Source organism: Oncorhynchus mykiss, chromosome 1 (genome assembly GCF_057628025.1).
Source record: "Oncorhynchus mykiss isolate SJ-2025 chromosome 1, ASM5762802v1, whole genome shotgun sequence".
Taxonomy (NCBI): Eukaryota; Metazoa; Chordata; class Actinopteri; order Salmoniformes; family Salmonidae; genus Oncorhynchus; species Oncorhynchus mykiss.
The window spans coordinates 35,761,842-35,774,255 of NC_143022.1; the positions used below are offsets into that span (position 1 = coordinate 35,761,842).

Below are 12,414 nucleotides of genomic sequence, written 5' to 3' on the forward strand. Positions count from 1 at the left end.
ATACAGTGCATTCGGAAAGTATTCAGACCCCTTCACTTTCCACATTTTGTTACGTTACAGCCTTATTTGAACATGTATAAAAAATATATATATTCTTCATCAATCTACACGCAATACCCTATAATGACAAAGTAAAAACAGGTTTTTAGACATTTTTGCAAATTTATTTTTTTTTTAAACGGAAATATTACATTTACACAAGTATTCAGACCCTTTACTCAGTACTTTGTTGAAGCACCTTTGGCAGTGATTACAGCCTCAAGTATTCTTGGGTATGACACTACAAGCTTGGCTCACCTGTATTTGGGGAGTTTCTCCCATTCTTCTCTGCAGATCCTTTCAAGCTCTGTCAGGTTGAAAGGGGAGCGTCGCTGCACAGCTATATTCAGGTCTCTCCAGAGATGTTCGATCAGGTTCAAGTCTGGGCTCTGGCTGGGCCACTCAAGGACATTCAGAGACTTGTCCCCAAGCCACTCCTGCGTTGTCTTGGCTGTGTACTTAGTATCGTTGTCCTGTTGGAAGGTAAACCTTTGCCCAAATCTGGGGTCCTGAGCACTCTGGAGCAGGTTTTCATCAAGGGTCTGTCTTTACTTTGCTCCGTTCATCTTTCCCTCGATCCTGAATTGTCTCCCAGTCCCTGCCACTAAAAAACATCCCCACAGCATGATGCTGCCACCACCATGCTTCACCGTAGGGATGGTGACAGGTTTCCTCCAGACATGACGCTTGGCATTCAGGCCAAAGAGTTTAACTTGGTTTCATCAGACCAGATAATCTTGTTTCTCATTGTCTGAGAGTCCTTTGGGGGCCTTTTTGCAAACTCCAAGGGGCTGTCATGTGCCTTTTACTGAGGAGTAGCTTCTGTCTGGCCACTCTATCATAAAGGCCTGATTGGTGGAGTGCTGCAGAGATGGTTGTGCTTCTGGAAGGATTTCCCATCTCCACAGGAACTCTGGAGCTCTGTCAGAGTGACCATTGGGTTCTTGGTCACCTCTCTGACCAAGGCCCTTCTCTCCCGATTGCTCAGTTTGGCCGGGCGGCCAGCTCTAGGAAGACTCTTGATGGTTCCAAACTTCTTCCATTTAAGAATTATGGATGCAAGTGTGTTCTTGGGGACCTTCAATGCTGCAGAAATGTTTGTTTTTTTACCCTTCCCCAGATCTGTGCCTCGACACAATCCTGTCTCGGACATCTACAGACAATTCCTTTGACCTCATGGCATGGTTTTTGCTCTGACATGCACTGTTAACTGTGGGACCTTGTATAGACAGGTTTGTGCCTTTCCAAATCATGTCCAATGAATTGAATTTACCACAGGTGGACTCCAATCAAGTTGTAGAAACATCTCAAGGATGATCAATGGAAACAGGATGCACCTGATCTCTATTTCGAGTCTCAAAGCAAAGGGTCTGAATACTTATTTCTGTTTTTAATCAATTTGCTAAAATTTCTAAAAACCTGTTTCAGCTTTCTCATTATGGGGTATTGTGTGTAGATTGATGAGGGGGAAAAAATAATTTAATACATTTTAAAATAAGTCTGTAACGTAACAAGATGTGGAAAAAGGGAAGGGGTCTGAATACTTTCCGAATGCACTGTATGTAAGTATACACACACACACACACACACACACTCCTCTCCAACTGTGTGTTTACGTCCAGCTCCTGTAGCGGGGGCTCCCGGCGAGGTGGTTGAATCAAACAGCCGGGCCAGTCTACTAGAGTCCATCCGCAACGCTGGAGGCATCGGCAAGGCCAAACTACGCAACATCAAAGAACGCAAGATGGAAAAGAAGAAACAGAAGGAACAGGAACAAGGTAAGAGAAAAAGAGGAGGAGTGAGAGGGGAGAGGTGGTGGGGAGAGAGAGGAAGAAGAAGAATAGAGGGAGAGAGAAATAAACAGATTGCCGCTGGTTGAGTGTCTTGGTTCTCCACTTGAATAACAAGCGAGAAATCAGTCTTGAATCTGGTGACTCTTTGAGAGCATGTAGCACCAACAGAGCAATGCTACCTGCCTCCAGTTCTTTAACTTACAGAGCATATTTGGGACATAGGTAACCCTGTGGTGTGTCTTTACACACACTAACACTAACTAGTCATAGAGAACAGCTCAGAGCTGCATGACCTTTAGATGTATAAACATCACCTTCATTAAGCACTGATTTAACTACATGCTTTTTTTATCTCTATGACATTTGCTGTGAGCGCGTGTGAGGGAGCGAGAAAATGTGTGAGAGTAAGTCCCGTCATCATTGCTGGTTCAGTTGCTGCCGGGCCACCAACATTTAACAGTTGGGTTCATTTGAGCAAGTCATGAAAACTACTACAGTTGTTCACCAGCTATACTATTTATGTAGTATGTAGCTACAGTAATGTAACTTCTCTGGTCTCTCTCCACTGTACTAAAAGGACATAGAAATGGAATCCATCATCTCTGCTTCACTGCTTTCTTACTGTGTTCTCCCTCCCTCTCTCAGTGGTAGCAGCAGCCAGTGGAGGAGACTTCATGTCAGATCTCTTCAATAAGTTGGCGATGCGAAGGAAAGGTGAGCACATCCCTCTCCCTGCCGGTCCTTCCCTCCTTTGCTCATCTCCCCTGGGTTATTGTCGTAAAGGCTCTGATAATGGTGCATAAGTATTTCTGTGTCGGTGATCGTGGTGTGTGTTTCCTAGGTATCTCTGGTAAGGGTCCTGGAGGCGGGGACTCTGGGGAGGGCCCAGCTGGTTCTGGCAGCGCATTCGCTAGGATGTCCGATGTAATCCCGCCTCTTCCTGCCCCCCATCAGCCAACCGCTGAAGACGAGGACGACTGGGAGGCCTAACAACTGAGACTTGCCAATCAGAACCAATGGAACTCTGAGCACATATAGCTCTAAGCCAATCAGAGAACAGAATACTGAGGCGATTCTGAGGGATGAAGCTAACGCTTGTTGAGGAGAGGTAATGCTGTGTTGTCAGTGGGTTGAGTTTCTTCCAGATGATAGACAATGGTGGCATTCCAGGTCGTAGCATAACTTCAATAAAGACCGGGAATGCCACTGGTTTCTTTGCAGATTATATGGTTGTTTGACGATAGTGACATGGTCCCTACGTATGCAATCAGCCGCAATTCCAGTGCCTGCCATGTATTTGACCCAGGTGTGTTATATAGTTCAGTGACTCCCTCTGTTGGTTTTCTGTAGTTTTGATCAACACACAGGAACCATCACGGACTGATCTTTACTGAGAAAAGGAAAGGACAAACAACTACAGGAGAAAAGTCAGACCTCATCTCAGCATTGTAAAGATGTTTAATAAAGTAACATGTAAATATTACATCATGTGTAACACCACACTAAAGTAGCAGAACATTTCAATCAAAATGTTAACAAATTTCCTTCAATAAATGGCTTTTTGCATTTAAAATAAAACTGTCAGTGGAGAGTTGACTGATCTGTACTGCTGGAGAGGTGTGTGTGAGACAGACAGAGCCTAAACCTGCAGTGCCTTCAGAAAATATTCACATCCCTTGACTTTCCCCACCTGTTGTTACAAAGTGGGATTAAAATGGATTTAATTGTCATTTTGTTGTCAATGATCTACACAAAATACGAAAAATAAAACATCTTAAATATTTAAGTATTTAACCCCCTAAGTCAATACATGTTAGAATCACCTTTGGCAGCGATTACAGCTGTGAGTCTTTCTGGGTACGTCTTAAGAGCTTTGCACACCTGGATTGTACAATATTCGCACATTATTATTTTAAAAATTCTTCAAGCTCTGGTTGTTGACCATTGCTAGACAGTCATGTACAGTAAGTATTTTCAAACCATTTTAAATCATAACTCGGCCACTCCGGAACATTCAATGTCATCTTGGTAAGCAACTCCGGTGTATATTTGGCCTTGTGTTTTAGGTAATTGTCCTGCTGAAAGGTGAATTTGTCTCCCAAGTGTCTGGTGGAAAGCAGACTGAACAAGGTTTTCCTCTAGGATTTTACCTGTGCTGAGCTCTCTCCCGTTTCTTTTTATCCTAAACTCCCTTGTCCTTGCTGATGACAAGCATACCCATAACATGATGCAGCTACCACCATGCTTGAAAATGTGAATAGTGATGTTGGATTTGTAGAAAAGTTTGTGGTCATATGCACATCCTTAAAACCATAGGTGCTGTGCTTACAAAGAATACTAGTACAGAACAAGGCCTGCACTCTGTTGAAGCTCCCAATTCAGTTTTATTGACAACGATATGATCTAAAACGGAGCTTCTTGGTCTTTACTTGTTTGATTTGCCCCAAACATAACGCTTTGTATTCTGGACAAAAAGTTATTTTGTTTTGCCAAATGTATTGCAGTTTTACTTTTGTGCCTTATTGCAAGCAGAATGCATGTTTTGGAATAGTTTTATTAAAATGAAATCAAATATTTATATAGCCCTTCTTACATCAGCTTATATCTCAAAGGTGCTGTACAGAAACACAGCCTAAAGCCCCAAACAGCAAGCAATGCAGGTGTAGAAGCATGGTGGCTAGGAAAAACTCCCTAGAAAGGCCAAAACATAGGAAGAAACCTGGAGAGGATCCAGGCTATGAAGGGTGGCCAGTCCTCTTCTGGCTGTGCCGGGTAGAGATTATAACAGAACATGGCCAAGATGTTCAAATGTTCATAAATGACCAGCATGGTCAAATAATAATAATCACAGTAGTTGTCGAGGGTGCAACAAGTCAGCACCTCAGGAGTAAATGTCAGTTGGCTTTTCATAGCAGATCATTCAAAGTATCTATACCGCTCCTGCTGTGTCTAGAGAGTTGAAAACAGCAGGTCTGGGACAGGTAGCACGTCCGGTGAACAGGTCAAGGTTCCATAGCCGCAGGCAGAACAGTTGAAACTGGAGCAGCAGCACGGCCAGGTGGACTGGGGACAGCAAGGAGTCATCATGCCAGGTAGTCCTGAGGCATGGTCCTAGGGCTTAGGTCCTCCGAGAGAGAGAAAGAAAGAGAGAATTAGCATACTTAAATTCACACAGGACACAGGATAAGACGGGAGAAGTACTCCAGATATAACAGATTGACCCTAGCCCCCCGACACAAACTTCTGCAGCATAAATAGTGGAGGCTGAGACAAGAGGAGTCAGGAGACACTGTGGCCACATCCGATGACACCCCCAGACAGGGCCAAACAGGCAGGATATAACCCCACCCACTTTGCCAAAGCACAGCCCCCACACCACTAGAGGGATATCTTAAACCACCAACTTACCATCCTGAGAGACAAGGCCGAGTATAGCCCACAAAGATCTCCGCCATGGCACAACCTAAGGGGGGGGGCGCCAACCTAGACAGGAAGATCACATCAGTGACTCAACCCTCTCAAATGACGCACCCCTCTTAGAGACGGCATGGAAGAGCACCAGTAAGCCAGTGACTCAGCACCTGTAATAGGGTTAGAGTGTAGGTATGTACGGCAGGACCAAATCAGAGAGATAGGTAGGAGCAAGCCCATGTAATGCTTTGTTGGTTAGCAGTAAAACCTTGAAATCAGCCCTTGCCTTGACAGGAAGCCAGTGTAGGGAGGCTAGCACTCGAGTAATATGATCAAATTTTTTGGTTCTAGTCAGAATTCTAGCAGCCATATTTAGCACTAACTGAAGTTTATTTAGTGCTTTATCCGGTTAGCCGGAAAGTAGAGCATTGCAGTAGTCTAACCTAGAAGTAACAAAAGCATGGATACATTTTTCTGCATCATTTTTGGACAAAGTTTCTGATTTTTGCAATGTTATGTAGAGCTGTCCTTGAAATAGTCTTGATATGTTTGTCAAAAGAGAGATCGGGGTCCAGAGTAACGCTGAGGTCCTTCACCGTTTTATTTGAGACGACTATACAACCATCAAGATTAATTGTCAGATTCAACAGAAGATCTCTTTGTTTCTTGGGACCTTGGGACCATCTCTGTTTTGTCCGAGTTTAAAAGTAGAAAGTTTGCAGCCATCCACTTCCTTATGTCTGAAACACAGGTTTCTAGCGAGGGCAATTTTGGGGCTTCACCATGTTTCATTGAAATGTACAGCTGTGTGTCATCCGCATAACAGTGAAAGTTAACATTATATTTTCGAATGACATCCCCAAGAGGTAAAATATATAGTGAAAACAATAGTGGTCCTAAAATGGAACCTTGAGGAACACCGAAAATTTACAGTTGATTTGTCAGATGTCAAACCATTCACAGAGACAAACTGATATCTTTCTGACAGATAAGCTCTAAACCAGGCCAGAACTTGTCCATGTAGACCGATTTGGGTTTCCAATCTCTCCAAAAGAATGTGGTGATCGATGGTATCAAAAGCAGCACTAATGTCTAGGAGCACGAGGACAGATGCAGAGCCTTTGTCTGACGCCATTAAAAGGTAATTTACCCCCTTCACGAGTGCAGTCTCAGTGCTATGATGAGGTCTAAAACCAGACTGAAGCATTTCGTATACATTGTTTGTCTTCAGGAAGGCAGTGAGTTGCTGCGCAACAGCTTTTTCTAACATTTTTGAGAGGAATGGAAGATAGGCCGATCATTTTTAAAATATTTTCTGGGTCAAGTTTTGGCTTTTTCAAGAGAGGCTTTATTACTGCCACTTTTAGTGAGTTTGGTACACATCCAGTGGATAGAGAGCTGTTTAGTATGTTCAACATAGGAGGGCCAAGCACAGGAAGCAGCTCTTTCAGTAGTTTACTTGGAATAGGGTCCAGTATGCAGCTTGAAGGTTTAGAGGCCATGATTATTTTCATCATTGTGTCAAGAGATATAGTACTAAAACACTTGAGTGTCTCTCTTGATCCTAGGTCCTGGCAGAGTTGTGCAGACTCAGGACAACTGAGCTTTGGAGGAATACTCAGGTTTAGAGAGGAGGCTGTAATTTGCATTCTAATGATCATGATCTTTTCCTCAAAGAAGTTAATGAATTTATTACTGCTGAAGTGAAAGCCATCCTATCTTGGGGAATGCTGCTTTTTAGTTAGCTTTGCGACAGTATCAAAAATAAATTTCGAATTGTTCTTATTTTCCTCAATTAAGTTGGAAAAATAGGATGATCGAGCAGCATTGAAGGCTCTTCGATACTGCACGGTACTGTCTTTCCAAGCTAGTCGGAAGACTTCCAGTTTGGTGTGGCTCCATTTCCGTTCCAATTTTCTGGAAGCTTGCTTAAGAGCTCGGGTATTTTCTGTATACCAGGGAGCTAGTTTCTTATGACATGTTTTTAGGGGTGCAACTGCATCTAGGGTATTGCACAAGGTTCTGATTTGTGTCCTCTGACGTCCTTGGGTAGGCAGAGGGAATGGAAGGGCATCAAGGAATCTTTGGGTTGTCTGAGAATTTATGCACGACTTTTGATGCTCCTTGGTTGGGGTCTGAGCAGATTATTTGTTGCGATTGCAAACGTAATAAAATGGTGGTCCGATAGTCCAGGATTATGAGGAAAAACATTAAGATCCACAACATTTATTCCATAGAACAAAACTAGGTCCATAGTATGTCTGTGAGTAGGTCCAGAGACATGTTGGACAAAACCCATTGAGTCGATGATGGCTCTTTTGGGGTGGTCACCAAAAACTAGCCTTTTGGGGTGGTCACCAAAAATGTGAATATTATCTGCTATGACTACAAGGTCCGATAGGAATTCAGGGAACTCAGTGAGGAACGCTGTATATGGCCCAGGAGGCCTGTAAACAGTAGCTATAAAAAAGTGATTGAGTAGGCTGCATAGATTTCATGAACTAGAAGCTCAAAAGACAAAAACGTCGGGGTTTTTTGTAAATTGAAATTTGCTATCGTAAATGTTAGCAACACCTCCGCCTTTGCGGGATGCATGGGGGATATGGTCACTAGTGTAACCTAATTTAACACAGTAAATTCATCAGGCTTAAGCCATGTTTCAGTCAGGCCAATCACATAAAGATTATGATTTGTTAATTGACTATAACTGCCTTTGAAGTGAGGGATCTAACATTAAGTAGCCCTATTTTGAGACGTGAGGTATCACGATCTCTTTCAATAATGGCAGGAATAGAGGAGGTCTATATTCTAGTGAGATTGCTAAGGCGAACACCGCTATGTTTAGTTTTACCCAACCTAGGTCGAGGCACAGACACGGTCTCAATGGGGATAGCTGAGCTGACTACACTGACTGTGCTAGTGGCAGACTCCACTAAGCTGGCAGGCTGGCTAACAGCCTGCTGACTGGCCTACACCCCATTTCATTGTGGAGCTAGGGGAGTTAGAGTCCTGTCTATGTTGGTAGATAAGATGAGAGCACCCCTCCAGCTAGGATGGAGTCTGTCACTCCTCAACAGGCCAGGTTTGGTCCTGTTTGTGGGTTAGTCCCAGAAAGAGGGCCAATTATCTACAAATGTTATATTTTGGGAGGGGCAGAAAACAGTTTTCAACCAGCGATTGAGTTGTGAGAGACTGCTGTAGAGCTCATCACTCCCCCTAACTGGGAGGGGGCCAGAGACAATTACTCGATGCCGACACATCTTTCTAGCTGATTTACAGGCTGAAGCTATGTTGCGCTTGGTGACCTCTGACTGTTTCATCCTAACATTGTTGGTGCCGACGTGGATAACAATATCTCTATACTCTCTACACTCGCCAGTTTTAGCTTTAGCCAGCACCATCTTCAGATTAGCCTTAACGTCGGTAGCCCTGCCCCCTGGTAAACAGTGTATGATCGCTGGATGATTCGTTTTAAGTCTAATACTGAGGGTAATGGAGTCGCCAATGACTAGGGTTTTCAATTTGTCAGAGCTAATGGTGGGAGCCTTTGGCGTCTCAGACCCGTAACGGGAGGAGTAGAGACCAGAGAAGGCTCAGCCTCAGATTCCGACTTGCTGCTTAATGGGGAAAACCGGTTGAAAGTTTCTGTCGGCTGAATGAGAGACACCGGTTGAGCATTCCTACAGCATTTCCCTCCATGAGAAAGTTGTCCGGCTGCGGGGACCGTGCGAGGGGATTTATACTACTATCTGTACTTACTGGTGGCACAGACGCTGTTTCATCCTTTCCTACACTGAAATTACCCTTGCCTAACGATTGCGTCTGAAGCTGGGCTTGCTGCACAGCTATCCTCGCCGTAAGGCAATTGTTCTCCTGCGTATTATGAGTACAGCGACTGCAATTAGAAGGCATCATGTTAATGTTACTACTTAGCTTCGGCTGTTGGAAGTCCTGACCAACCATGTCCAGATAAAGCGTCCAGAGTGAAAAAGTTGAATGAAAAAAAGTTGAGTGAGGGAAAAACTAAAAATATAAACGGTAATTAAAAAGTAAAAACCGTAAAGTTGTCAGGTAGCAAAGTAAGGTTGGCAACAAAACGCACAGCAACCTGTACAGGCTTCCTTTTCACTCTGTCACTAGGTTAGTATTGTGAAGTAACTACAATGTTGTTGAACTACCCTCAGTTATCTCCCATCACAGCCATTAAACTCTTAACTGTTTGGCCTCGTGGTGAAATCCCTGAGCGGTTTCCTTCCTCTCCGGCAATTAGAAGGACACCTGTATCTATTTAGTGACTAGGTGTATTGATACACCATCCAACGTGTCATTAATAACTTCACCATGCTCAAAGGGATATTCCATGTGCTTTTTTAAATGTTTACCCATCTACCAATAGGTGCCCTTTGCAAGTCATTGGAAAACCTCCCTGTCTTTGTGGTTGAATCTGTGTTTGTAAGGTCCCTCAGTCGAGCAGTGAATTTCAATTATCTGTATGTGTGTGGTACAGAGACGAGGTAGTCATTTAAAAAATCATGTTAAACACTATTATTGCATACAGTGAGTCCATGCAATTTATGTGACTTGTTAAGCAAATTTTTACTCCGGAACTTATTTAGGCTTGCCATAAAGGGGTTGAATTCTTGACTAAAGACACAATCTCAATTTAATCTATTTGAAATTCAGGCTGTAACAAAATGTGGAAAAAGTCAAGGGGTGAGAATACTTTCTGAAGGCACTGTGCTGTATATGCTTCAATGAGTGTGTGTATATGTGCTTTTGATAAGAACATCCCTCCAATTGAAGAGAGAGAGACTCTTGTCCAATCAGAAGTCCTGGCTCCAGGCTGAGAGAGGTGAAGCAGCTTAACTTTTTTGACAAGGGGTACACACCTGGCCTCACTCTTTCCACTTCACCTTCCTCTCATAGCTGCTGCTGTTGCCTTTTCTTTTCCATGAAGAGAGAGAAGTGTTGGGTCAGAGGTCCTGTGCTCCAGGGTTGTGCTCTACAGGAGTGTGTGTGCGACTGTGTGTGTGTGTGTATGCGACTGCGTGTCTGATTACTCATCGCAGGCCAGCGAAGGCAGGGCCGAAGCTGGTGTGTGTGCCCTGATCTAGTCGGGGAGTTTGGCCAGCGTTGCAGGTAGGGAGCAGTGTCGGTCACACAGAACAATACACGCATAGTCTCTGTGATGACGAGGAGAGGAAATTGTCATCCCCAGAAGATTGATTGATTAGGGGTACAGATTGATTGATTAGGCCAGGGTATCTTGAGATATATACTGAACGAAAACAGCACAACATGCAACAATTTCAAAGATTTTACTAAGTTACAGTTCATATAGTGAAATCAGTCAATTGAAATAAATTCATTAGGCCCTAATTTATGGATTTCACATGACTAGGAATACAGATATGCATCTGTTGGTCACAGACACCTAAAAAAAAAAAATCAGTACCTGGTGTGGCCATCATTTGCCAAATACAGTGCTACACATCTCCTTTACATAGAGTTGATCAGGCTGTTGATTGTGGCCTGTGGAATGTTGTCCCACTCCTCTTCAATGGCTGTGCAAAGTTGATGGATATTGGCGGAAACTGGAACAAGCGGTTTTACACATGTCCAGAGCATCCCAAACATGCTCAATGGGTGACATGGGTCTGGTGAGTATGCAGGCTTTGGAAGAACTGGGACATTTTCAGCTTCTAGGAATTGTGTACAGATCCTTGCGACATGAGGCAGTGTATTATCATGCTGAAACATGAGGTGATGGCGGCAGATGAATGGCACGACAATGGGCCTCAGGATCTCGTCACGGTATCTCTGTGCATTCAAACTGCCATAGATAAAATACAATTGTGTTTGTTGGCCGTAGCTTATGCCTGCCCATACCATAACCCCACCATGGGGCAAACCACTCGCCCACTCGACGCCATACACACTGTCTGCCATCTGCCCAGTACAGTTGAAACCGGGATTCATCCGTGAAGAGCACACTTCTCCAGCATGCCAGTGGCCATCGAAGGTGAGCATTTGCACACTGAAGTTGTTTACGTCGCCAAACTGCAATCAGGTCAAGACCCTGGTGAGGACGACGAGCACGCAGATGAGCTTCCCTTAGACAGTTTCTAACAGTTTTGTCGAAATTCTTTGGTTGTGCAAACCCTCAGTTTTATCAGCTGTCCAGGTGGCTCATCTCACTCCATCCCGCAGGGGAAGAAGCCAGATGTGGAAGTCCTGTTCTGGCGTGGTTACACGTGGTCTAAGGTTGTGAGGTCGGTTGGACATACTGCCGCATTCTCTAAAATGATGGAGGTGGCTTATGGTAGAGAAATTAACATTAAATTCTCTGACAACAGCTCTGGTGGACATTCCTGCAGTCCGCATGCTAATTGCACGCTCCCTCAAACCTTGACATCTGTGGCATTGTGTTGTGTGATAAAACTGCACATTTTTGAATGGCCTTTTATTGTCCACAGCACAAGGTTCACCTGTGTAATGATCATGCTGTTTCAATCAGCTTCTTGATATGCCACACCTGCCAGGTGGATGGATTATTTTGGCAAAGGAGAAATGCTCAATAACAGCGACGTAAACAAATGTGTGCACAACATTTGAGAAAATTAAGATTTCTGTGCGTATGGAACATTTCTGGGATCTTTTATTTCAGCTCATGAAACATGGGACCAACACTTTACATGTTGTGTTTATATTTTTGTTCAGTATTCTGTAGATATTTATGTTACCTATACTGAGAAGGTGTATAGATGGAGTAACTATGGATTGATTGACAGTCTTCATATAGAGGTTCTCTATCACAGCCTGGCCTGGACTCCTCCCACCAGAGTGAGGCTGAAACAGAACAGAGTGTGAGTGTGACTAAGCCATAGACTAACAATTAATGGATGTAGGATAGTGTTAAGAGAATTATGTTCTCAATGTTCATAAACCAATTCAATCAAAACTCAAGTCTGCTAAATCAGGATTTGTAAGATACTGATTGAAATTAAAACGGACAGAGGCCCAGTCTACAATTGTCAAATGTTTATTCACGGGAATGTTCTAAAGTCAAGAATACAAAACAATTAATTTTATACTGACTTCTCACGCACACACACTCACACAACCATACGCACACACATTCACACTAACATTATCCTGCTACGCACACACC

The 12,414-nt window shown here is 43.6% G+C and overlaps 1 protein-coding gene across 1 annotated transcript in view; it reads left to right on the forward strand.

The window, feature by feature from the left end:
• Positions 1 to 3,410, forward strand: part of LOC110521723 (WASH complex subunit 1) — a 29,548-nt gene extending 26,138 nt beyond the window's left edge. The window contains exons 9-11 of the mRNA XM_021599530.3: positions 1,662 to 1,817; positions 2,478 to 2,546; positions 2,674 to 3,410. Of these exons, the coding sequence (XP_021455205.1) occupies positions 1,662 to 1,817; positions 2,478 to 2,546; positions 2,674 to 2,822 (374 nt within the window). The 3' untranslated portion in view covers positions 2,823 to 3,410. The remainder of the gene's footprint in view (positions 1 to 1,661; positions 1,818 to 2,477; positions 2,547 to 2,673) is intronic.
• The last annotated feature ends 9,004 nt before the right edge of the window (positions 3,411 to 12,414 follow it).